The sequence below is a fragment of the Polistes canadensis genome, unplaced genomic scaffold (assembly GCF_001313835.1).
Source record: "Polistes canadensis isolate GaletaPanama2010 unplaced genomic scaffold, ASM131383v1 scaffold_27, whole genome shotgun sequence".
Classification (NCBI taxonomy): Eukaryota; Metazoa; Arthropoda; class Insecta; order Hymenoptera; family Vespidae; genus Polistes; species Polistes canadensis.
The window spans coordinates 314,329-340,529 of NW_014569574.1; the positions used below are offsets into that span (position 1 = coordinate 314,329).

The window sequence follows — 26,201 nt, forward strand, 5'->3', positions numbered from 1 at the left end:
GGAGTATATTAAAAAGTAGAGCGAACATTAGACTTTAGAGAAGTAATATAGAAAGCGTATTACTAACGAAAAACCTTGCTTTATAAAGAAAGGAAATATATATTTCTTTAATTTTCTAATCTTTTAAAACTCTGGCAGTCATAAGGATTCTACGAAAATAGATTTAGGGAACAAGTAATTAAGAATTATTATTTCAAATTTATATTACATATAATTGTTTCCTATTCGTTAGTCACATTTGATACATTTAAATAAAAAAAGAAAATAGAGAATATCCTATTAGCAAATAATAGATAAATTTGTAGTAAAATATGTAATGTATAAAAGATATTAGGATATTCCACGAGTGTTTTGTCTTACCGACTAAGATAGAAAAACATATATATATAAATGATACTTTTTAGAGAAAATAAAAAAAGCTATTTTACAAAAATAAGCATGTAGTATGTCGAGAAAATAATAATAATAAGTCTGATTTTTAAATATATCACATATTTCAGTGTGAAGAGTTACTGCTACTACTGCTACTGCTACTAGAAACACTATCATTCGAGTCTGACTCACTGTCCGAAGAAGAACTGCTACTACTACTTTCACTACTGCTACTAGAACTGCTACTATCGGCACTAGAAGAGCTTGAATCGCTGCAACTACTTGATTCTTTTCTCATTCTTTTTCTTTTCTGACCATGAGACTTCTTAACTTCTTCTTTCTGTTCATTTCTGTAAATAAATGGTTTACATTCTATGTTATCTCTATAACTCTTATAGCATACATACAAAATATAATAATTACATAATTATTTAAAGATATACATACATTTTATTATCCTCTTGCATTTTTAAAGCTAATTTAAGTTGCACAGTACGAGATGACCTGTGCAAATATTTTCGTTTACCTTTACACTCGTAACTCCAGTGACCGTATTCCAAACACTTTTGACATCGCATTCCTTGAGATGATAGATTACTGAAATTCAATTAAAATGTTAATAACCATATAAGATATTATTATAAAATGTTGATATAAATATATGGAAAAATAAATTAACCTATAAATAAATACTTAGATATATATTTATATAAGCATATAAAATGTACTAACGTTTTCTTGATCACTTTTATTTTATTCGAGCTCATTTTTACTTTTTGATTACTAGTATTATTATTATTATTATTTAATATTTGTAACAATCTTGTTTATACAATACGTGTGTAAATAAATTTCTCTAGTAGTTTATTTACACATATAAAAATAATTCCGAGAGGTTATTTCACAAATATTTGGAATAAAAACAAAAGTGGGGATAAACACAAAAGGAAATGAATTATTTATCTTTAAGTTGGTAGATGGCGGTAGTTTAATTGATTGGCGCCATTTTACAAATTCATTTTGTAATGCACATTTAAAATAAACATACATACTTATAACGATATGAATAAATGGATTCTTATGCTTATAATAATAATAATAAATTGTTTCGTTCCAATGAAATAGTAAATAAAAAGGAAAATGTCATTTTTTTAAATATTGAAACAAATATTATGAAAGATGTAATAAATATGTTCGAAGAAAATTGTCGACAAAAAGAAATGCAATTAAATAATGCTAATATTCAATTGGTAATTACAAAATTGGTATTTATACAACATATAAGGATGAATTGACAAGTTTTGAGCCTCGATAAAAAAATACACGTTTTATTTTTTAAATGAAATTGTTTTTATGCCAGCTGCAAAACTTGTCATCCTATCCATATATAACAAAATGTTTATTGTGTTCTCATATTTTGAGATTTATTAGAATACTATATAAGATATATTTCTTTTGTAGAATAATACCGAGCAAGAAAAATGGATTATAAGAGATCAGTTTTGTTCTCAAGTATGGAACTTTTCACGCGATCATGATTTTTCCAAAGTTTTTCAATATTATCCATATATTACAAATTCAATTAAACCTCACGATTGTCCATATAATAACGAAATTAAAAGTATTCAAAATGAATACCATAATAATACAGGTTACTAGTTACAAATAGTACAGATAAATGAAATAATTTTATTCTAAATTGTTCATACTATTTTCTTTTTAATTTTCATTTTATAGATATGCAGTACAATGAAGATATTCAAAAGTTATCAAAAGAAATTTCTATTTTAACTAAAGAATTACTTGTTATTACTGTCGATAAAAATTTACAAGAGACAACAATAAAAAATTTATCTGTAAGAGTAGAACGATTGAAATTGTTTTCAGAAGAAATAAAGGACTGTCTTAGGTACAGTTTGATAGTTTCTTGGATAGGTTGAAAAGTTTTGAACCTAGCATAGAATAAATTTAAAAGGTTTTTTGTTGAGGTTCTATATTTTTCAGCTCACCCTGCATATCAAATACAGATTTGATGCATTATCGAATTTGTTTTCTATTAATATTAAAGACATTTACCCTTTTTTTTTAAATTATTTTTAGGTTGATATCTGCTGCTGGGAATTTAAGTGACAATAAAAAATTAAAAATTAATGGTAAATACATGGAAATTTAGCTCTACTAATTTTATTAAAATTTCACTAAAATTTATTACAGTATTAACTAATTATAAAATTAATGCACAGATTTAGAACGCAAAAATAACAACTTGATAGTTAATGGAAAGAAAGATAATGCATTGACATTTACTACGGCAAAAGAACTCCTTGAACAATTCAAACCGTGTTCATCTGTTTTAATTAAAAACAGTAACACAGTATCAAAAACAATGGTTGTAAATAGTAACGCAGTAAAACATTTCATTAAAGTAATTATAATTTTCCTATACAAATCTATTATCTACAAATGTTATACCAATCAAAATTGACTTATTGGAATAAATTTTATAACGTTATATTTTATTTGTTTTTCTTATAGGATGAGAAAGAAGAATTTAAAAGCAAATTTACAGTAAAAGTACAAAGTAATTTGTCATTAAAGTTTGAACAGAATCGACAGCTTAAAGAAAACGAGAAGAAATGTTAATGTACGTATTGTCATCCTTGTATTAAATTTTGGAAATATTCTTAAAACTGTATATTCATATATTTTAAAATAATTATATATAATCGTTACTTCACACGCAAAGTAAGAAAAAAAAGTAGTTCAAAATTTAATTACATAATTTTTAATATAATACTTTTTAAATATTTATCTAGCCCTATATAAAAATTCTTATAGATAATTAAATTAAAAAAATATTAATTATTGATATGCGAAATGCATTTAACATACATTCTGTATAATAAAAAGTATGCCAAAAATAAGATATTTACTTTTTATAGTATATTTATATATTTAGAAATATTTATACAGGATTCTATATGATTATATAATATACATTGAATTACATTAATATTACATTTGTTTAAATTATACACATAATATTGCGCTCGACACATACCATCATCCAACACAATTTGAGAATAGAATATTTTCTATTTCCAAACGGTATTGAAACTAGCCACTTCTAATCCACAGGTTCTTTTTTTTCTTTACTTATTTATTTTAAAACTGTTAAACAGTTTATCACATCGAATTGTATTGTAGCATTAATATTGGCAATTTACACTTGTATCAGTAATACATGCAGGTCCTTACAATTTTACAATTAAATTTGAATAATTTTCAATTAAATAATCGATTAAAACAATGTTATATCTATAGAAATATTTGTGCTTTGATAAATTATCTTTTTTTAGATAATTTTAACTGAACAATTAGAGCAAATAATGCAATTTAAATTGCCTTGTAAAAATTATAATTAAAGAAAATAATATTTATAGTATACATATATATCTATAAAACAGCATTGAACTGTAATAACATTCATTGAATAAACTTGTTTATTACTTGTTTAGCATTACGTGAATAAATTATTCATAAAGTATATTATTAACCAAACATTAATATATGTATACACGGATGTACGCGAATTCTATAACGAAATATGATTCTAAATATTAATATGATAATACATATTTAATAATTAATAGCATAGAAACTCTTTCTTTTAATTATATTCGAATTTTCTGTATTTCTTTATATTCTCTATATGCTAGATTTATTTATTATTGTAATACGTGATATAAAATTTGGAAAATATTTACCAAAATAATTCAATAGCGTGTCATTATCACAACCATTTGCTGTAACAATGATATTATTATATATTTCAGCAGAAATAAGGAAAGTGAAATAAGCATTAATAAATGCTAATTAAAATGTATCAATTTAATACCTTTAATCAAAATTCTATTTCTGTATTTTTCTATTTTAAAATAAAAGATAAATATATGTTTATTCTACATATATATTTACTTTTTAAATGAAATAGTAAACCATAAAGAAAGAGTCCGATGCTTTGCATATATTTCCAAAGACAATATGTAACATATAAAATTATTGAAACTTTTTAAATATCTATATACTTACATAAATGTAAATAGCTACAATCGACAGAACTTTAAGCATCATTAATTCAAAATACGATAAATATGTTAATTATAAAAGCTTTTGAATGCGTGAATTGAAAAAACCCATAAATTTAACTCTTGCGCGATGCTAAATCTACAAATATCCGAATGAAAATTAAATCTACACAAATAAGAATATTACGGTATTATTAATGTAATCTTATTTAGATAACATCAGCCAAATAGCTAACAATATATTTGTCTGTAAATAACAATATAATGCACATATGGATATTCATAAGAACATTTGTATACAATTACTTCTTAACACTTATATTGGCACTATGTCTCTGTGTACAGTCAAGAGAATATTATAAACGATAAGAAAAATACAATTTTATGCTCGTGTGTATACTTAATATTTATTATTATATTAAATATTTATGTTTGGCAGCATTAACCCTTGTCATGATAATGTATTGTAATTATTCATTTTACAATCTAGACTGAACGTGTAATGACTATTACAAGAATTGAACAGAATCAAAATAATTGTTCTTATACTTTGAAAATGCTATATATGCTCAATACTATACTCTCTCTTTAATACCGTAACAAATACGTATAAATGCTATTAAAATAAATACTTTCTAATCTTTTTTAACAATATAAAAGCAGCAATTTATAATTAATACTTTCAATATTAAAAAATGAATAAAACTATTATTATAAATATCTCTTGACTGACACTACATGATAATACATAAAATATTTTATTTCTAGTCTAAATGCTTTCAGCAACTATTTATTATATATTTATTAAAATAATGTTACAATTTATCGTTTTGTGCTTTGTATTTATGTAATAAAATATATAGATACTGTATGTCAAAAAAAATTTAACAAAAGAGATTTAAGATTTAAAAGCTCTCTCTCTTACGATAGAATTATTATTACCCAAATAAAAACTTTCACTAAATATGATGAAACAATAATTGTAATTATAACTTTTATTTTCCTTATTTTTAGAATCGGTATATTCTTACGTCTATAATAGCTGCATATATATTTATACTGTCAAAAATAAAAAAATAATGTGCCGTTTAGCATATTTTACTTAAATATATATATATATATATATATATCTGCTTAGTCATCAGAAGAATACCTCTGTTTTGAATCTCTTATGTTTAATTTTATACCTGATAAAATGACAATATGTTTGTATTTGGAAAAAAGAACAAGATGATTAGAAGTAAATATATAATGTATATATGGTGATCAAAATTTAAACACCCCTAAGAATTCATAATACATGTATACAGTTGGCAAAATTGTGTTCGGTAAAATAACAATAGAATATAAGAAATACAGTGTGACATAATTGATGTCGATTCTTAATATTTTCATTAATCATGTAGTATAAAGTAGAATCAACATTCATTTGACATTACAGATTTGTAGATCTTAATCAAATATATTAATGTTCAGCCTCATAAATATTGCATATCTAATAGACAAATCAAAACGGAAGTAAATTATCTCTAACAATTTGAGAAGATCAAATTTATGTATATCCAGAAATTTATTTTTTTAAATATACTAATATTATGATCGTTTTTTCTTTGATGCAATTTCAGGCATAAACTTTGTCCTTATAAGTTACCATATTATGTTTCCAACTTTCTTAAACGTATGAAAGATAAATAAATAAAAATAAAGGAAAGAGCTGTTAATTAACTTATTATTTAAAATTATCTTTTAAAAAAGATCACATAATATAAAAGAAATACTTCAAGAATAAACGCAATTGAAATTCATATATTCTTAAAAGCGCTTATATATGCAGGATTCTATCATGATTAAACATTTTTACATATTTTTGTTTGTACTAACAATGTTATATAAGTGTGATTCATGCTACCATAGTATCTAAAATAGCTTCATCATTTATTTGCAAAATAAACTTCCAATTCAGCACCAATTACATATTAAATGTATGTTCCTCTTTATATTGAAAACATTACAAATATGTATTATTCACTTTGCAACAATAAAAATATTGCTCACTTTATACAATGCATATCAGTAACATTAATATGTTGTTATTTAAGTGAGATCATTATAATATCATACTTTGTATCACGTGCATTAAGAATCGACATCTATGTGATATACAGAAGGCTAGATTTGTTACATTGATCGATAAGGACCTTGCATCTTAAGAAATTGAATAACCAATGATGGACCTCCTGCAACTATTTCTGGAGGAATATGTGACAAAGGACAATTCTCAATTGACATAATACTAAGATTTGTGCATAAAGCTAGTTCAAAAGGTAAATTATGTAAATTTGCATTATCATTAACATAAAGAGAATCTAAATTTTCTAATGTCCCAATCTCTTCGGGTAGATAATTAAGATTATTTTCTCCTACGCTCAAATGTGTAAGGTTTGTTAAATGCCCAATCGCTCTTGGTAATGAAGTAACTTGGTTTGACTGCAAGATTAATTTTTGTAAGTCTCGTAAAAATCCTATTTCATTTGGAAGAGACTCTATTTTATTTTCTTCAAGATCTAAGACCCTGAGCTTACGTAAATTTGCTATACTGGCAGGAATACGTTTCAATAAATTATTAGATAAAATTAATATCTCCAAACTTTGAAGGCATTGAATATCATCTGGAATTTTGGTTAGCTGATTCGTACCAAGATTTAATTCGACCATATTGATCCATGTTCCAGTATCCAGAGGTAAAGCAGTTAATTGATTTTCTTTCATGTTCAGTTTAGTTAGATTTTTAGCTCTAGAGAAAATACCATAAGGTATTTTATCAATCTGATTATGTTCAAGATTAATAGAGTAGACATTTGTAAATTGAGATGGTCCTCCTGATGGATATGCAGTAAATGCATTTCTGGACAATGTAATTGTCTTCAAATCAGAGAGACTGGAGAGTAATCCATCTGGCAGTTGGGAGACCTGATTCCCTTCTACGCTGAATTCATCCATTAATTTACAATTTGCTAAGGATTTTGGAATACTAGATAAACGATTGTATCGAAGACCTAATCTAGTGATTAACACCAGATTTCCAATGGTATCCGGTATATCCAGGAGTTCGTTATGCTGAAGATCAAGCGTAGACAGTTGAGTACAGTTTCCTATTTCTTCAGGTAAATGTTCCAGATGATTATGAGATACATCAAATGTTATTAAGTTAGTAAGTTTGCCAATACCGGCTGGAAGTTCCTTGATTTTATTTTCCCTTAGACTGAGCATTGTTAAATTTGTTAAATTTCTTATATTTTCGTTGACATACCTGACGCGATTGAATCGTAAAAACAATGTAGTGAGAGACGTTAGCTTGTAAACGACATCGGGTATCTCGTTCAATTTATTGTGCCTCAGATCAAGTACTTTTAATGACTTCAAATTTTCTAAGGTACTCGGTAAACTCGTAAGCGAATTTTCGCTCAACGCCAACGTTTCGAGATTGGCTAAGCAACCTATTTCTGGTGGAAGAGTTACTAATTTGTTACCGTAAAGATAAAACTCTACCAGGTGGGTCAAATCTCTAACTGTGCTCGGAAGATTCGTTATGCTCGATTTGCTTAAATCGAGACGCTTTACACACTCGTCCTTGCATCTTACAAACTCCTTGGAGACATCCAAGTCAGCTTGAATGGGTTTTCCTTTTTTGGTTGTCGGTTTAGGCTTATTTGACTCTGGATGTTTGACAGTCACGGTCTTTTTCGTGTCAGGTCCCGCTATGGAAGCACTGGATAATTTTTTCTCCTTCAAGTGCTCCCTGTTATCTCGTAATACTTCCACGGCCTCAGGCATGTCGCCGGTTGTCGCCGTGCAAGTTGTCAGACCACAGCCCTCCAAATATTCGGGTATATCCTGCTCCTTCATGTAAATAGTTGGAAGATTATCCCGGAGGTCTCCTCGGTCCCTCTTCACCTCCGACAAACACACCGTCGAAATGTTACCCACACCCGTCCAATATTTAGTCGACTTTTTCATAATCTAATACCACTAGACGCGATTATCTATACTCCTTACGAGAGTTTTAAGATTTGTATTTTCCTATGGTATATTTACAACATCACATATTTTTATCAACTTTCCTTCTTTTATGACTCTATTGACATTATTGACGTTCGTCTGACGCGGCGCAAACGCGGAACGGATTTGGAAACGGTGATATACGATAGGTAAACTCTCTTTTATATATATATATAATGCATATACATATATATTTGTATATAGGTATATATTGTATAGAGACGATCTTCCTTTCTTTAAAAACCTTCCGCTATATTATTTATTCCAAACAATATTTTTACCACTCAATATAACATGGATGTTTTTATCAATAGCTTATTCTATTAACTTTCCTAGTGAATATACAGGGTAGCACAAAAACTGAAACATTACAAATGTATATCTCTACAATGGTACTCGCTTAATCTGTTTTCTTCTTCTTCAATTATGTTCTACGCGCATGATCTTTCCTCATTTTCGTTGAAGCTTTGGTAAAGTTCTTTCTCTTCGGTATTCTTCGATTGAATTTTAGATTTATCGATTTATATCTTAATTCTGCGCTTTTAATATTATGATACGCGTACTTTTGTCTATATAGACAATTGTACTAAACAATTGTTAATATTATTTTACGATGATTGGATAGACTAATGTAAGATCATCGAATAGGATTTCAGGATTTGGACTAATTATCGTAAGTACGTTTTTTATTGGCAAATTTTTTGTACGTATATTTGTTCGTAAATAATAACCAATTATATTTGATATTTTTAGGAATTTCTTAAATAATACAATTATGATTATAATTCAGAGTTAAATTTGTACATTCAAACAACAAGAGAACGAATGTCCATTAGTTTAGGTAGGTTCAATACAAATTGTTCTATGTATCTTTCTAATCTAATATAATAATCAAACTAGAAAAATTATGTCTGAAAAAATGTTTAATATATCCAATAAGTTTGATGTATATCTTTTTTATTGTTTATATAGGATTTTATACAATTTATTGTCAACCACATTTAAATATATTAATTCATTTTGTTTAAAACAAATAAACTTATGAACACCTTCATATATTAATTTTACTTTCAATTTATGAGACCATTCAATACATCTCGCTTTTATATATTTTTAACTTATTTCTATTCTATTTTAATTCATTAAGAATATTATGCATTCTATTCGGAGAATAAAAAAATGTTTCTTTATTAAACTAACTAGCTTTGGATCAACTCGACAGTATTTCATTATGCTATAAATTTGTAATAAATAAATATATGGAATCTTGAGTTGAAAACTCTACTTTCATAATAATTCTTCTGTTACCTTCCTTTTCCATAGATAATATACGCATATTTGTTAATAAAATATAAAGAGAAATTTTCTTTTTACGTAAGCATATGGAAATTAAAATTTATACACATCAATTAATCTAATATTGTAAAATTTTAACTACAAAATTAACGTCATAAAGATGGAGATGTATTTTGATCGATAGATTCAATCATAGATTGCGTATCTAAAAATTCCATTGTTTTTGTACTATTTGCCATTTCTTGTTGCTTTCTTTTAGTTTCAAGCGCTTTCATATATGCAAGGAAAGATGTCCACATTAAACTGCAAATACTTACATAAACTATACGATTGTGTTCTGGAATTAACACAAAGTTAATAGTTTGTAGAATAGGCCATACGCATACTCCGATCTAAAAATAAAACAGACTGCCATTTTTATCTATAATTTTACTTTCTTTTATACGATAAATTGTAAATTGTACCTTGTAAGTTGGCCAGAATTTCTGTTTTACTTCTTCTATGCATTCTGAAATAGACTTTTGTTCAAGTAAATTCATTCCAAAGAAAAAGCAACACATTGCTGTTGGAGTGTATGTAACTTGTTCTACTAATGCCTGCAAATTATTTATATACATAATAATACATTAAGTATATTTAATTCTACCGCAACATACATATAATATTTTTTGAATCTTACTTTTGTGATCGCAGATTTAAAATCAGATTTTGGCCAAAAATGTGAGGCACATCTTAACCAACAATATAAAGTAGGTGCTACAAAAAAGCCACCATACAAACTAAATCTTAACGCTTCAGGATAATTCAATTCTGGTCTACCTGTTATTTTTTGCTGAAATAAGCTTGCGGATGGCCATATAATGGCATAAGATGCCATACCCCGTACGATGGGATATTTTTGTGATACTTCACGGAATTTAACTAAAATTATCCGCATATTTTTATATATATATATAATCACTAAAACAAAAAAATAATTATAATTTACTATTATATTATTTATTTTATACCCTTTAACTTATACTAATTAATAATTATATATTTTATTAAATGTATTCTTTTGTTAAAATTTATGCAATTCAATTATATATATATATAATTAGGTATATTATTAATGAGAAATTAAAGGAAAACTTAAAAAAAGATAAAAAAAGTTACGTTTTGCGATAACGAAGAATGTAAATCTACTGTGTAGATTCTTTCTTTCACATGTTTTTATTTATTCTCACTGATAACACTTGGCATATCATATACGTGAAAAGGTCGTTGGTATTAATTGAATAAAAGTATTGCAAGGCCAATCAACGGTTCTCCTTTGTGAAGATCCCGAAGATTTAGCCTTTTGATAATATCGTTGCATCGGGAAACGATTCGGTACTACAGGAAACTTGCGCATATTCTCAATGACACGAACCTGACTTATGCGCGATACGCGCAAAACTTTTGTCGATTACGAAATTAGTCGATCCATTCTTATCTGTCCTTGATTACTTATTAGTGGTGGTCCTTAACTACGGCTTGATTGAATTTGGTGATACTTCAACTGTTGTTGTGCAAGCAAAGTAAAAATTAATGACGAGTCTTCCATTTTTTTTTTTATAGAGATGCATTGTGCATGACAATCCCAAAAGAAAGATCTTATACTAGAGTTGATATGTTTCCCTGTGACGTTTTAACAACGATTCTTTCGTAATACAAACGCTGACGTTTAAACGCGTCATGCGTGCACCTATTATTAACATAAACAAATGCTATTCTGAATCTAATACGTAAGAAAGGGAAAACGGTTTTTACAATGATTCATTAATCAGTTTTTAATACAATTTGCTAACCAGGTTTGGCAGTTCAAATATTAACGTTTCATTTTTACAATATTATATTTTTACAATAGTATCCAAATATATCTTTTTATCCTCTATTTTATGAACAATATTATACAAAAAATATAACTTGATAATTATTTATAGATATCAAAATATATAAAAGTTAGAAATGCTAAAATCTCTGTAATTATTACATATTATGTACATTTTTCATTACAATATATTGTCTCATTTATATTTACATGGATCCAAATAATTCTATTGAAAATAAAACAAAACTTCATACGTAGATTTTTATTAACATAAAATAATAATAATACTCGATTAAAAAATCGTTAACTCATGATTATACTTCAAAACTCAAAAATGCTTCCTTATACTAGCGTTTCCCAAACCACATTCCATACAAGTTTATTTTACTTTAAAATAATTTACTTAAAATTTAAAATTAAATGTTTTTTTTTTCTTATATAACTCATATATTAATTGGCTTCATTTATTTATTATTAGCCTACCCTATAAAATAACTATGGCGTTCTTTTAAAATTTCAGAATTTATGAAGTGTTCTCTGAAAAGTTCGAGAAACGCTGTTTTATACAATGTTTAAACAAAATAAAATAATATTAATAAATCGAATTCAGCATAAGTATAAATATAAATTTCATGTAATTAATTTTCCAGAATAATTTTTAAATAGACAATGTGTATTAAGTAATTTTTTTAGAGATTTTTTTGATCACTTTGCATTCATTTTAGATGATAAAAAAATACTGCATATTCTAATATTTATGATTTTACATCCATTATTTAAAATTATATACACTGCATACCAGCATCAATATTAATAATGTTAGAATAATTTCACTGATGTGTTATGAAGATTCAATTGCCTAAGTTGTCCATTGATTTTTACTATTTTTAGTAAAAAATTAAAACTACTAAAAAACGTAGTGTTCATATCGCTGTAATGTCAAATAAATCAAATATCCCTTCATTATCACTAAGATTAAATGCATAATCTTTATCTCCTGGTGGTGGGCTTAATCTGACAAGCGGACCACAGACTATAAACACGCAATAGAAAAATGTCATGAATATTCAAATTTATGGAATATATTAAAAGAACTAATTTAATACGATTACTTACTATCAGAACATATTTGGTCAAGTATTTCAATTTCCCCTTGAATTATGTCTATAATGAAATGGATTAAATTTTAATTAAAGATAAATATAAATTGTTCATAATTTCAATATTAAAGAATTATTAATATCGTTTACCAGATGTATTTACATCGCGAAGAACTATCTTAGCCTCTATCATTTCTGGATCATCTTCATCTTCTTCATCAGATAACGTAGAACTATGCTTACTGTTACCTTTCGGTGGTCTATAAATATATACATACATATATTTATGTATATTTACACTATCCAGTGTTTAATTATTGAATATTCTATTGTATGCAAAGGATAACTAACCAATAATATTTTTGTATGGTTTATACCAAATGAAAAACATATATTTAATAGTTATTCATCCCCTATAAGCCAATATAGTTACTGTCTGCTCTTTGTTAATCAATAATATAACTTTACAATTACTGATATTTAAAGAGCAAATTTTTTAATATTAATTATCTCTTTAATTAGCTTTAAAATATAATTTAGTTGTAAAAATTTTTACCTTCCCACTTTCCTCTTTGGTTTAATGTTGCTATCCTCTTTCTTCTCGTCTTCTTCTTTCACTCTCTTCATACCTTTTGTTTCTTCTTGCAACCTCATTTCTAATACCTTATTATCATAAGCTTTCGCTAATTCCGGCTGAATCATGTATACCTTGATTTCACCTGAATTACTTTTTAATAACATTTCATAATTTGTGTCTCTTTCTTCGTCATTTATTACCTAACGAAAAAAAAAAAGAAAGAAAATGTTACAAATCACACAGATAATACCTGATATTATATATTTTTATGTGTATTAACCTGATTCATATTTGGCACAGTCAATTCAGTATCTGGTGGTGCTTGAATTCCTAACACAAAGTCATCGGGAAAATTTTCTTTAACATCTTCATAAGAAATATAAGCATACTTTTTATTAATTAAATCACTCTCTATATTTTTTATACTCTGTTGAATCCACTGCGTATGCTTATCCAGTAGACGTTCATGATCTTCTAATTTTTTAAGTTCATCTTTAATTTCTGTCAATTTTTCACCAACTTCTTGCGTATTACAACCAGGACCAGCCCCTCTGCATAAGACATATGATAAATCAGTGTTTATATTGAATTTAACTAAAAACTGTTATATATTAGATTGAATAATAATAAATTAATATACATACTTCCATTGGATACTATTTTTACTTCTCTTTTCTATAAGACCTATTCCCTCAAGGACATTAGTAATGTCATAAATGCGTCTTTTTTGTCTAACTTCTAGAATATCTGCGGCCTGTAATATTATAACGAAACATGTTTATCTTAATTAATAAGCAATATATTCATTTAAAATAACGGTATCATATTCGTAATTCTTTATATATAGGTTATGTTTACTTCGCATATTGAATTAGGAGAAACGATTACTGTAAAAGAAAATTAAATAATCGAAAAAAAATTAAATAATCTTTGGATGTTTTTTTTTTTGGAAAAATATTTATACAAAGAATGAATGTAAAAATTGTTACGTTATTAGTATACTTCTTTTAAAATTCCCGCAAGCTAGAAATGGCGTTTCATCCGTAACGAACTTAACCTAGCGTGCAAGTTAACTTTTTGTCTTACAACTTAAATAAAATTACTTACGACTTTTAAATCGAGAATGCCGTCTTTCGCCTTTTGTAAGAGAGTAACGAATCGAGTAGTCAATAAACCAAGAGATTTTTCGAATCTACTTTGCTGATTATCTGCCATTTTTAAGACCGTTGTCAAAATTTTCAAAACTGGCTACTCTCTTCGAAATTGCCGCAACACCTCGGACGCCATCACAAGCAATGAGTAAATAACATTCAAATAAAAGCGCGTATATAATATAAATATACAATATTATCAATTAGAGTGAACTTTTTTTTTCAATAATGTCTTTGCATTATATCGATTATATCTTTTTAATTAACAATTTATTATTTTATTTTATATTTAAACAATAAATATAACATTTTTAAATGCGAAATTGATTATGCTTATAATTATTCAAATGAGAAAGAAATAAATGAGATTTTTGTGATATATTATATAAAGATATAAGTATTTTAAATATATACACATATATATAATAATATATATTTATATATATTATTTAAAATATTTTTACAAAATGTAGTTAAGAAAGTTATCATCTTTTCTAAGAAACATATATTTTATAATACAACCTATTCTTTCTCTCTTTCTTCTCTCTCTCTAAACGATTATTTTAAATTAATTTTATGTACAATTAAATGTTCTATGTGTATCATAATAAATATATATGATCATTTACAATCTACATAAAATATGTACAATAACAAAAGTATTTACAAATTTTTATTATGGAAAAATAAATTCATTAGTTGCAGTAGTTGCGTCGGGACTAAGACTAGAACTTGCAGAACTAAGAGTTTCCTCCTTAACCTTAAGCGTTGATGATGGATCTTTATCTTTAGTTTTATCTTTGTCTTTGTCTTTATCTTTTTCTTTCTCTTTTTCTTTATCTTTCGTTTTATCCTTATCTTTTTTATCTTTGTCTTTTCCATGTTTATGATCGTGCTTGTGCTTATGTTTATGTTTGTGCTTTTTCTTATCTTTCTTCTTTTTCTTATTCTGAGAAATTAATAATTACATAATGATAACAAATTATATATAACACACATACACATATTCATAATAAACTAATATAATAAAATTTACTTTATTAATAGAATCAGTTCTTTGTTTATGTTCTTCTGAGTCTTTTTTAAACATTCCAGGTTCAAAACCTACAGGACCTTGCGTTCCCATAATACCTGGTAGAGATGCAGAATTATCACTGTAATACTCCGATTTTACTTTACCATCATTAGGAACTGGTGTAATGCGTCCTTCCTGCTGGAAATAGAATAACAAATTATTTTTAATATTATATCATTTTTATATTTTATGTAAAGAGTAAATAAAAATTGACCTTACATTGTTTATTTGCTTTAGGCGTTTTACTTCCGGAATGTAATCGGTAGAATTAGATGGTCCTGGTGTATCTTTACTTGGCGATGCTTTGCGTTTATTAGCTCCGCTCATATTATCTAATTCGATAACTGATTCATGTTTTATATGTTGAATATTTGGTTTTACCTATATAATTAAATATAGTTTATTAGAGTTAAGTATCTCTGTGTTGATATACTTTTTTTAAATAATAAAATCATCAGATAAGAACAGATACATACCTCTCGTTCAGGGCTATTTTGAGGGCCAATTTTTTTAGGCTTAGTAATAAGTGCAAGTTCTGGTATCGGAAGACAAGCAGGACGCTTTATACCATACAGAGTGTAGTACAAATCAACTAAGTCGCATCTCAATTTGGCATCGTGCGAAAGCATACCACTAAGTGATAAAAGTATTATGTAAGTTAATCTTTATTGGTAATGATTAATCAAATTAATATTTAATACCATTTAATTATACATACTTAATTAAGTTCCAAATGCGATCTACTAATTCAGGTTTGTCTAAGTGATGTTTTTGACCTTTTTCGAATGGTGGATTCTCAACCATTAATCTTACTAGTCTATGACGTACTCCAGGATGTGGATCCATCTCTGCCATATCTAACAAAAATTCCAAATCTTCCCATTTACCGTCGACTCTTGTAAAATCTACTAAAGCTTCTAGAGCTGCAATTCTTATATCTATTTTGAAGAAAAAATTAATCATTATTTTTAAACTATGCAACAATTATATAATATAAGCAAATATCTTCTGATAAATATTTATCTAAGTACCAATGAATTGCCCATATGCTGCATAGGATCTAAATAAATGAGGATTACTTGGAAGATGGCCAAATTTTTGTAAAATTCTTATAACTTTTAAGCATGATACGCTAACAGTATACTTATAACAAGGTAATAATTTTTCTAAATTTAAATTCCTTGTAACTTCTTCTAATATAGCCTTTGTATCAATCGATAAAGATTCAGCAGTGATAGCTGTCCTAAAATATTTCACGTATAACAAATTTAGAATATTATGATTGATTGTATATTTTATATATATTATAAAGAAAATTGTATTTTACCCTTGTTGTACGCTAATGACTGGCGTTACTGTTGCCCCAAGTGCTTCAATTAAAGCTGCTCTATAATAATTATCTGAATATCTATTTTTACTATTGTCATTATATTTGAATAAATCCATTAGAAAGGCCAAAACCTCAGGAGGACAAATACCATGAGCATTGCGCAATCCTGCCATTGCAACAGGTATAGTCTATACAAAAAATAAATAAGATGAAATTTTATAATTTATATATAGATGCACATGAAAGCATAATAACATTAATATTTTTAAAAAACATGTAAAAAAGATGAGAATTTACTTTTTGTAAAAAATAATGTTGAAAATTAGAAAAATTATTTTGTTTAATAATTCTTCTACAAGATGCAGAACCAAATAACTTTCGGAAAATTGCTAACATCGCTGGTGGGCCAGCCCATGTTGCTACCATTGCATTAGCAACCTATATAATATAAAAGTAATGATTAACATTTTTTAAATTAAACTTAGATAATGATGTATTTTATAAAAGTAAAATCTGAATATTACTTTTGTCAAGCAATGTGCTGCTCTAAGTCGCACTTTATAATAACAATGTTCATTTTCAATGGTGTCTGTTAATGCAAGTCTCGTCGCAGGTGTTGAATGATTTTGCAATGCTTCTATAGCTTCCAATTGAGCTGTTACGTCTCTTTCATGTCTTAACTGATACTGCCATTGATAATCTGGTTGTTCAATATGAACTGCACGCATAAGAGTCATGTCTGGATCTAATCTTATCCATAAAACTGGAGAATCGCTATAAATAAAAAAAAATAAAATGATTAAATTTGGTAGGTTATATAATTTAATAAAATAATTAATTTTAATAGTTACTTACTCCATCGCAGAAAGATCCATATCAACTTCTTCTCCTGTACAAAGTGGAATCTTTTTTTTCTTATTTCTACGGCTTTTACTATGACACGTTATATCTGCTTTAGCCGCAGTACCTTCAATTTGCAAAGTATGTTTAAAAGTACCATCCAATTCTTGAATGTTCACTAGTAATGGTCCTACGTATTTTCTAATTCCTCTTTGATGGATTGTATCTTGTCGAATTTCCAACTCCACTGTATTTCTATATATTACGTAATTACATTTATATTATTACGTATTTATCAACATTTATACTCTAATTAGTAAAATAAAAATAAAAATTATTAAAATATATTAAGCATAGAGACCTTTTTCTATTGAACACGAAACTTAAGCTAAATTTAGCATGGCCACCTGTTCTAACCCATTGATCTATAAAAACAGCCATATCTTTCCCAGTCACTGTAAAAATGGCCTTTGTGAACACATTTGTACTAATTAACATATGAGACCACAGACCAGAGTCTATTTTTTGTTGAGCAGCATTTGCAGCAAGTGATAACTGTTTATTGAAGACCTAGAAAATGGAAGATTTTAAATTAGAGTTATTGAATAATTTTTTTTCGATTTATATGGAGTGATAATCAGTAGTGATAAATACTTGAAGAAGTAATTCCTGGCCTATCCTATGTTCTAACATTCTTATAACTAAATGGGCTTTTTTCCGAAGTACTTCAATGTATTTCGGTGACATAGTATGCAAATTCCTTATAGGAAAATAAAAACCAGGATCAGGTGCTCTAGGAGCTGGTGCTGGAGTATTTGCTGCAATGGGTAAAGGAGCAGGTGGTTGAGATGGATCCAATATGATACCTCCAAATTGTTCTTCATATTTTACAACCTCTTGAAGTTCCTGAAGATAAAGAGTATAATGTTTATTTATATTTACACGTATTTTTAAAAATTTATATTATATAAAATATATATAAGTGATCAATTGATTACTCACTGATTGAATCCATTCTCTGTATTCATTATTACCAAAACATTTTTTGGCATATAATCCTGTTAAATATGTCGATATGCCTTTTGGTAACCAAGTATCAGACCAATTTTGCATTGATATAAAACAGCCAAAGAATTGTTCCGCAATTGCTTGCGCCATTGCTTTCTTTGTGATGTAAACTTGATCAATAATTGCAGTAGAATGCAATAAATTTGTACTATAAAAAACGATATTATGTTATAATATAATTTATAAGAAATATAAATCAACATCAATCATAATTTTAATGGAACATATTTAGAAGATTTAATCTTACTTTAAAATGCTCATAGTTGCATATGCATTAATATCTTCGTCTATCTCATCAACGAATACTTGTTTATAGCAGGAATATGGATATCTATTGGATAATGTTTCTTCGTAAAATTCGAATGCCTCATGCATATACTTTGCAGATACTTTTAAGGACGGTAACAAATGTGGTAAACAGAAATGCGTTACTTCGTGCATATAAGGATCCACAAATATTTCAAAAGGTCTGGAAACAAAGGTAAAATAAATGTTAAAATTATAATATAACTATTAATTGTATAACGAATTGTAAGCATTTTGAAAAAGTTCTTTTCAAACAAATATTAAATTAAAAAGAGAAAATTATTTACCCAACAGCAAGAGCAATATTTGGAGCACACGCTGGAGTGTTGAGAATGTAATGGAAAGTTTTTCTGCGCATATCAGGGGTAAAAACAACTTCTACTAGATCTCCACAAGATATAGCAGTCATAGTATCATCAACTGTAAATTCTAATTTCCAAGTACAAGGCTCTGCAAAACTATCAACACAGGGAAACCACAATCTTGATGAATTTTCATAGCTATATGTATACATATGAGCACCTCTCTGTAAAAAGTATAGTTGGTATATGGATGCATTTATACGTTATTCATTAGTGTATATTAATAAGTATACTTCTGCTAAAGTGCCTTCACAATTTGGTACTACAAAATGTACTCCGCCTTGTGGTTGCTCTAATGAAAACTCGATACCGATCCTTAAAGGTCGACCTTCTCCAACTAAATGTGCTGCATCTGGTGGAATTTGTACAACTAATTCGCCTACATTATTATCTGTGTCAACTTTTTGTGCTGCTGATAAATGAAGATTTGAAAATACTTCCAATGCTCGCCTATAGCAATATTATTAATTACAGTTATTACAAGTAATAGATATGTATAAAGAACAAAATAAAATACTATTAAAAATACTTACTGTTTACCATCTCCTTGACATATGTCTAGAAATGGATCAAAGTATTGAAATGGTGCTTCATAAGATTCATTTAAGCATACTCTATATATTCTACATTGTTTTGCGTTAAGTTTTACAAGTCTCAATGTATCCCTCAAAGGAACTATCGTCAATTCAACAAAGCCCTGTTTACAACATCAAATGTTATATGTTTCGATTTATATACTATTATTTAATATATCAATATAAATTATACTTACAATTATACTTTTCCTTGCAAAACTTATGCCTGTTAAACTCACTATTTGATGAGCTGTAAAAATATAATTATTTAATCATAAAATTATTACAAATAAAAATATAACCTAAAAAGACATTATCGAAATAAACAATATAATGAAAGTTTATTTTATGTAGGAAAAAGAATACTTATAATTTATACGGTCTGCTGTTATCGGCTGTTCTTTCTTTCTTCATTGTTTTTTCATATTTTTCATCAAAACTGTTTTGTTTTTATGGCAAATGTCTTAATTACTTTACTGATAAAATTCGATAAAAACTTCCAAGATGGAGATCTATAGTTTACGATCTGTAGTAGTGTGTATGGTTACAGATAGCGCTTGGATCGCCAGAATAGTTCGCTTGGTGAATCCACCGCGTTACTAGCACAGAAAAGTTGGCATAGAACCTCAATAGCAGAAAGCAATGAATAAGTACTCTTAATTGCTCACAAATTGGATATTTAGAACAATTTTACATAAACATTAAAAGAATATTAAAATATGAAAATTCTAATCTTTTAAATTCTATTAATTACGAATATTATTCCCGTTATAGACATGCGCAACATTCGGAAAGTAATATAAACAATATTTAATAAAAGAAATTTCATAGAGGACAATGACTCAGTTCAACGGTGGATTTCAAAGGGGGCGATACATAGATCATATAATCCGAGCTTTTAGACAACAATAAACACTAACATCGATTAATTAACAATTATTTTAATACTCTAATTAACTCTTTTTTTATTTCAGATTATTTAGTAGTATATACATTTGCATACACATTAAATAACTATTAACATACTTTGAATATTAAATAATTTCGATATTAAATAATAACTAAGTTAGAATGTTTAAACAATCAAAAATATTAGTAGAGAACAATACCGTGTTCGATATACCTTAAATAATTGTTAATTAATCGAAAGAAAAGTATGTGTAGATATGTTCGGTGCACCGTTCTCCTCGAAATCCCTCGTTAGGAAAGCAGGAATCAACTATTACCAAAAAACTTACAAGAATCTACTATTACCAGTTGGTCGGTAATGCAAGAATCTACTATTATTAGTAGTCGGTAATACAAGGATCCACTATTACTAGTGGTCGGCAAATAAACCAAAATTTATAATTGTCGGCTTTATAAACTTGTCACTGAAGTCACATATAGTACTTTTACATAACCTTTATTTGTCAGAACATATAGTGATTTAAACAATTTATGTGAGTGAATGTAAAGTATATTATATTATATATTTTACGATAAAAAAAGAATGTACAATTTTATTATTAGTCCATAACATGACATTTTATATTTAATTCAAAGATGAACGTAATTCGATTACAACACTCTCTAAGAGCACATCTGTACAAATGTATTTTTAAAAGTTATTGTAGTCAAAAACTGAATGGTATTACATTATTTTTAAATATTTTTATAGTATATGTAGAAATGTAATAAATTAAAGTAGTATATTATTATTTCCTGTAGATTTTCCAAAATCGTTTCCATCAAAAGATGTACTTAAGTGGTATCAGTTATGGGAGAAGAACAATTTTTTCAATTTACAAAGTAGTAATAAAGATCCATTTAAAATGATATTACCACCTCCCAATGTAACAGGTACATTACACATAGGACATGCATTGACCGCAACCATACAGGATGTTTTAGCGAGATGGTATCTAAAATTTAATTATCCTACAATTTGTTGATATTTTAATTAGAGTTACTTATATTAATATTCAATTTATATTTTATTATTGAATAGGTATAGAATGAAGGGCCACCCTGTAATATGGATACCCGGATTAGACCATGCAGGAATTGCAACGCAAGCTGTAGTAGAAAAATATCTTTACAAAACTAAAGGTTGTACAAAGATGGATATTGGAAAAAAAGAATTTCTTTCTTTCATTTGGGAATGGAAAAATGAAAAAGAAAGTGTAATAAAAGATCAGCTAAGGTTATTAGGAACTAGTGTTGATTGGTCCAAAGAATATTTTACGATGAGTAAGGTAGTGAATTATTCGAGCACTTTATTTTTAATTATGTTAGTTGATGTAAAGTGATGTTTTTATTATAATTATAGAATCATAATTTTGTAGTAACCGAAGCATTAATTAAATTAAATGACAAAAATATGTTATATAGAGATAAAGATTTAATTAATTGGTCTTCATCTTTACAAAGTGCTATATCCGATATCGAAGTTGAATCTATAGAACTAACAGGAACAACAGAACTAGAAGTTCCGGGTTATAAAAAAAAAGTAAAATTTGGACAATTAAGTAAAATAGCATTTCAAATTAAAGATTCAGGTATTTGAGTTACATTTTATTTCGTTATTTTCTAACTTATCATTAATTATCCTTATTTTTTATTTTCGTAGATAATGAACTAATTATTGCAACAACTAGGCCAGAAACTCTATTAGGAGATGTAGCTATAGCTGTTCATCCAGAAGATAATAGATATAATAAATATATTAGTCAATATGTTTGGCATGATCTGAGAGAAACTTTTATACCTATAATCGGAGATACTTCTGTTAACAGAACGTTTGGGACTGGTAGGCAATTCAGTAATATCAAACATTTATTATTTTAATTAGGTTGGGAACAAAGAAATCCACTATTTTTATCTTGAAATAAACGTAAAAATAATGGATTTCTTTTTCTTCAACTAAATATTATTTATATATAATTTAAATTTATATATTATAAAATATATTACTAATATTTAATTTTAAAAAACTTATTACATCAGAAAATGTAATCGTCAGGTGTAGTCAAAATTACTCCGGCGCATGATCGTCTAGACTACAAAATTGCGAAGAAACATGGTTTAAGGATTATTGATACTATAGATGAACATGGAAATATAATAACAAATAATAATAATTATAAGGTATTCAACAAAATCTTTATTTTATTCTTATTTTAATATATAATCGGTAATACGTGTAAATTTAATACGTAAAAGGGTCTTCCAAAATTTCTGGCACGTGATAAAATGTTAAATGAATTAGCCAATAAAGGCCTTTTAAGAGGTATAGAAAGTCACAAAATGATTTTACCTAGATGTTCAAGATCTGGTGATATTATTGAATATTTATTAAAAGAACAGTGGTTTATTAGATGTAAAGATATGGCTGAAAAAGCATTACAAGTTGTAAAAGATGGATCTTTAAAAATTGATCCTACTATTTACGAACCATTGTGGTATAATTGGCTAGAAAATATTAGGTAAATTATGTAATTTAAACAAATTGAATGATTGAAACATATTTAAGATTCATTAATTATTACAAATTAAAAATGAATAACATCATACTATTAGGGATTGGTGCATTTCAAGACAACTATGGTGGGGTCATCAAATTCCAGCATATGAAATTAAAAATGACGAAACATCTGAATGGATAATTGCACGTTCTAAAGAAGATGCATTGTTTATTGCACACAAGAAATATGGTTCAAACGTTGAAGTACGTCAAGATAATGATGTTCTAGATACATGGTTTTCTTCTGCGCTCCTTCCTCTTACTACTATGGGTTGGCTACGAAAAGTAATTATTTATTACATAATTATAATTAATGAAAAAATAATATTATAATATTAATAATAAATAAATATTTCAGATGGAAGATTTTCAAAAGTATTATCCTCTAACACTAATGGAAACTGGACATGATATTCTTTTCTTTTGGGTTGCACGAATGGTGATGTTAGGATTAGAATTAACTGGACAACTACCTTTTAAAGTAATTTTATATTTTAAAAAATGTAAATTCTATATAAATGATCATGCATTTGTTTAAAAATAAAATGATTCTTCTTTATAGGAAGTTTTACTTCATGGTATTCTATGCGATGCTCAAGGAAAGAAAATATCTAAGAGTTTTGGAAATGTTATCTCTCCTGAAAGTATTATTAATGGTACATCTTTGCAGGTATATATTGAAATTTTTTTTATTAGCTTATAATATAATAATAAAATATAATCACATATATTTTTTACTATACGTATTAGTAATTAATTATATAAGATTTCTTATATTTTTAGGATCTCAATGCAAAAGCAAATGAAAGTTATAAAGCTGGTATTCTTAATAAAAATGAACTTAAACGAACTCTAATTGTTAATGGTAAAATGTTTCCAAATGGAATATCAACTTACGGAGTTGATGCATTACGTATGACATTATGTGCGCACAATATTAAAAGTAAATGGTTTATAATTTAAATACACTTACATTACTTTACTTTAAATGATTGATAATTTAATTGAAATATTTTAATAGATCGTACTGTCTCCTTCAATATTATCGAATGTCAACAAAATTATTTCTTTTGTAACAAAATTTGGCAAGCGAGCAAATATGTATTGCTAACAATATCTTCAGATAAGTATCATAAACCTGAAATGTTTACAACTTTAGATTCTTGGATTTTAAGTCGATTATCATTAATGGTGAACGAAGTTAATACAGCATTTACAGAACGAAACTTTTATAAGGCAGTTGCTGTAATAAAACAATTTATCTATTATGAATTTTGTGACATTTACTTGGTAAACTTAACTTTTCTCAGCAAATTATTTGTTATTATAAAATAATATAAAGAATTAGTAAATAATAATAAAATTTCAATAGGAAGCAACCAAATGGGGTTTTAAGAGTGGAGAAGAGCTCATAATTACAAGCCATATATACACATTAATCAAATGTTTAGAAGTATCCTTACGAGTTCTTACTCCTATCACACCATTTCTAACCGATGAATTGTATTCAAGACTTTCTAAAAAATTACCATCCTTTTTATCATTGTCTTCGTTATCGGAAGCACCTTATCCTACAGCAGACGAAGTAAATTTTATCCTTTAACTTTTTTTATTTTTAATATTTTTGAATGATATGAAATATTTGTATGTCTACAGTTTAAAGATCTACGAAACGAATCGTTGGATAAAAGAATGAAGAACGTACTAGATCTAATAACTGAAATTCGAAGTTTTACAGCTAATATTAGTAAAAAGTTAGAACCAGAAGGTATAATTATATTAATCTAATAAAATTGAATTTTTTCTTTTAAATATCTGTGCTTTTAGTTCACATTGTCGTGGATAATTTAGAAGACCATGAATTTTATACAAAGAATATAAATTTGATTAAAGGAGCTAGCAGGATATGGAATGTGTCGATACATTTGAAAGAAAATTATGTTAAAAATATATATAGTATTCAAGAAGAACTTAATTCAAAACATTCTCTATTCTTATCGGTAAAGGTATGTAATAATAAATTAATTATATATTCTACTATTAGATAAACTTGAATTTATTTAAAATATATAATTGGTTTTTTTCAGAATAAATCAACGTTGGATCATATATTAGAAATAATAGAGAAAAGAAAAAAAAAAGCGGAAAGTAAATTAAAAAAATCTATAAAACTTTAAATAGGGATAGAAGATAAATTTTCGTAAAAAGATATTAAGTAAAAAAACTTTTTATATAAAGAAAAAGTAAATAATTTAAATATTGCATTTCTTTTTTTGGTCTTGTTTTCAAAGCAAGAATAATAAAATTCCAACAGTAATATATAAAATATGTAAGCAAGAATATGGACACGTATTTATTTATATTTGTATATCATATATCAGTATGAAAATGGTCAGCATGTTTTTACAAGAGAAATATTTCTAAAATTGTATGATTTACACATGTAATAAAATTTTTAAATATTGGAATACTTTGCAAGTTGATTTCAATACATTGTAAATATCTCATTACATATCATGGTATAGGTAAGAATTTTTACTTTACATTTTATATGAAAATGAAAAATATTTATTGTAAAAAAAAGAAAATATATTTCCTTAAAATATGAGGAAAAAAAATATAAGGAATCTGCAAATACTACT

The 26,201-nt window shown here is 26.7% G+C and overlaps 6 protein-coding genes across 13 annotated transcripts; 1 reads left to right on the top strand and 5 right to left on the bottom strand.

Annotated features, from left to right (window-relative positions):
- Positions 1-191: 191 nt before the first annotated feature.
- On the bottom strand, positions 192-1,288 carry LOC106783931 (zinc finger CCHC domain-containing protein 10-like). Its single transcript, XM_014742950.1, has 3 exons — positions 1,105-1,288; positions 820-969; positions 192-722 (listed from the first exon to the last, which is right to left on the bottom strand). Exons 1-3 carry the CDS (start codon positions 1,137-1,139, stop codon positions 497-499), a joined length of 411 nt encoding a protein of 136 aa, XP_014598436.1. The 5' UTR covers positions 1,140-1,288; the 3' UTR covers positions 192-496.
- A 4,307-nt stretch (positions 1,289-5,595) lies between these two features.
- Positions 5,596-9,111, bottom strand: LOC106783896 (leucine-rich repeat protein soc-2 homolog). The gene has a single exon (XM_014742878.1). The coding sequence runs from the start codon at positions 8,475-8,477 to the stop codon at positions 6,639-6,641; it is 1,839 nt and encodes a 612-aa protein (XP_014598364.1). The 5' UTR covers positions 8,478-9,111; the 3' UTR covers positions 5,596-6,638.
- A 348-nt stretch (positions 9,112-9,459) lies between these two features.
- Positions 9,460-11,481, bottom strand: LOC106783898 (mpv17-like protein). 4 transcript variants are annotated; one of them, XM_014742884.1, is made up of 5 exons: positions 11,230-11,472; positions 10,635-10,775; positions 10,495-10,571; positions 10,280-10,411; positions 9,771-10,207 (listed from the first exon to the last, which is right to left on the bottom strand). In XM_014742884.1, exons 2-5 carry the CDS (start codon positions 10,750-10,752, stop codon positions 9,968-9,970), a joined length of 567 nt encoding a protein of 188 aa, XP_014598370.1. In that variant the 5' UTR covers positions 10,753-10,775; positions 11,230-11,472; the 3' UTR covers positions 9,771-9,967. The 4 variants fall into 4 exon arrangements, with proteins under 4 accessions (XP_014598368.1, XP_014598370.1, XP_014598369.1 ...); XM_014742883.1 differs by having other exon boundaries at positions 10,974-11,472; XM_014742882.1 differs by having other exon boundaries at positions 9,460-10,207; positions 10,495-10,775; positions 10,974-11,466.
- A 175-nt stretch (positions 11,482-11,656) lies between these two features.
- Positions 11,657-14,641, bottom strand: LOC106783897 (transcription factor E2F4-like). Its single transcript, XM_014742880.1, has 7 exons — positions 14,455-14,641; positions 13,992-14,101; positions 13,628-13,898; positions 13,327-13,547; positions 12,921-13,030; positions 12,787-12,834; positions 11,657-12,703 (listed from the first exon to the last, which is right to left on the bottom strand). The coding sequence occupies exons 1-7, from the start codon at positions 14,560-14,562 to the stop codon at positions 12,594-12,596; spliced, it is 978 nt and encodes a 325-aa protein (XP_014598366.1). The 5' UTR covers positions 14,563-14,641; the 3' UTR covers positions 11,657-12,593.
- A 344-nt stretch (positions 14,642-14,985) lies between these two features.
- LOC106783895 (transcription initiation factor TFIID subunit 2) lies at positions 14,986-20,586 on the bottom strand. Of its 2 annotated transcripts, none has more exons than XM_014742877.1 (19): positions 20,425-20,586; positions 20,252-20,306; positions 20,013-20,176; positions 19,713-19,929; positions 19,405-19,643; positions 19,059-19,280; positions 18,746-18,959; positions 18,398-18,649; positions 18,105-18,313; positions 17,759-17,998; positions 17,428-17,677; positions 17,201-17,341; positions 16,901-17,091; positions 16,605-16,816; positions 16,292-16,511; positions 16,050-16,206; positions 15,793-15,954; positions 15,535-15,708; positions 14,986-15,447 (listed from the first exon to the last, which is right to left on the bottom strand). In XM_014742877.1, the coding sequence occupies exons 1-19, from the start codon at positions 20,466-20,468 to the stop codon at positions 15,175-15,177; spliced, it is 3,636 nt and encodes a 1,211-aa protein (XP_014598363.1). In that variant the 5' UTR covers positions 20,469-20,586; the 3' UTR covers positions 14,986-15,174. The 2 variants fall into 2 exon arrangements, with proteins under 2 accessions (XP_014598363.1, XP_014598362.1); XM_014742876.1 differs by having other exon boundaries at positions 15,535-15,711.
- Positions 20,587-21,423: 837 nt separating this feature from the next.
- LOC106783909 (valine--tRNA ligase, mitochondrial-like) lies at positions 21,424-26,027 on the top strand. Of its 4 annotated transcripts, XM_014742906.1 has the most exons (17): positions 21,479-21,496; positions 21,600-21,684; positions 21,765-21,954; positions 22,045-22,291; positions 22,366-22,594; positions 22,666-22,845; positions 23,059-23,183; positions 23,259-23,521; positions 23,616-23,844; positions 23,918-24,040; positions 24,122-24,229; positions 24,343-24,502; positions 24,581-24,849; positions 24,932-25,144; positions 25,216-25,327; positions 25,387-25,565; positions 25,647-26,027. In XM_014742906.1, the coding sequence occupies exons 2-17, from the start codon at positions 21,600-21,602 to the stop codon at positions 25,734-25,736; spliced, it is 2,802 nt and encodes a 933-aa protein (XP_014598392.1). In that variant the 5' UTR covers positions 21,479-21,496; the 3' UTR covers positions 25,737-26,027. The 4 variants fall into 4 exon arrangements, with proteins under 4 accessions (XP_014598391.1, XP_014598393.1, XP_014598392.1 ...); XM_014742905.1 differs by having other exon boundaries at positions 21,424-21,684; XM_014742907.1 differs by lacking the exon at positions 25,647-26,027 and having other exon boundaries at positions 21,424-21,684; positions 25,216-25,313; positions 25,387-25,493.
- Positions 26,028-26,201: the final 174 nt, after the last annotated feature.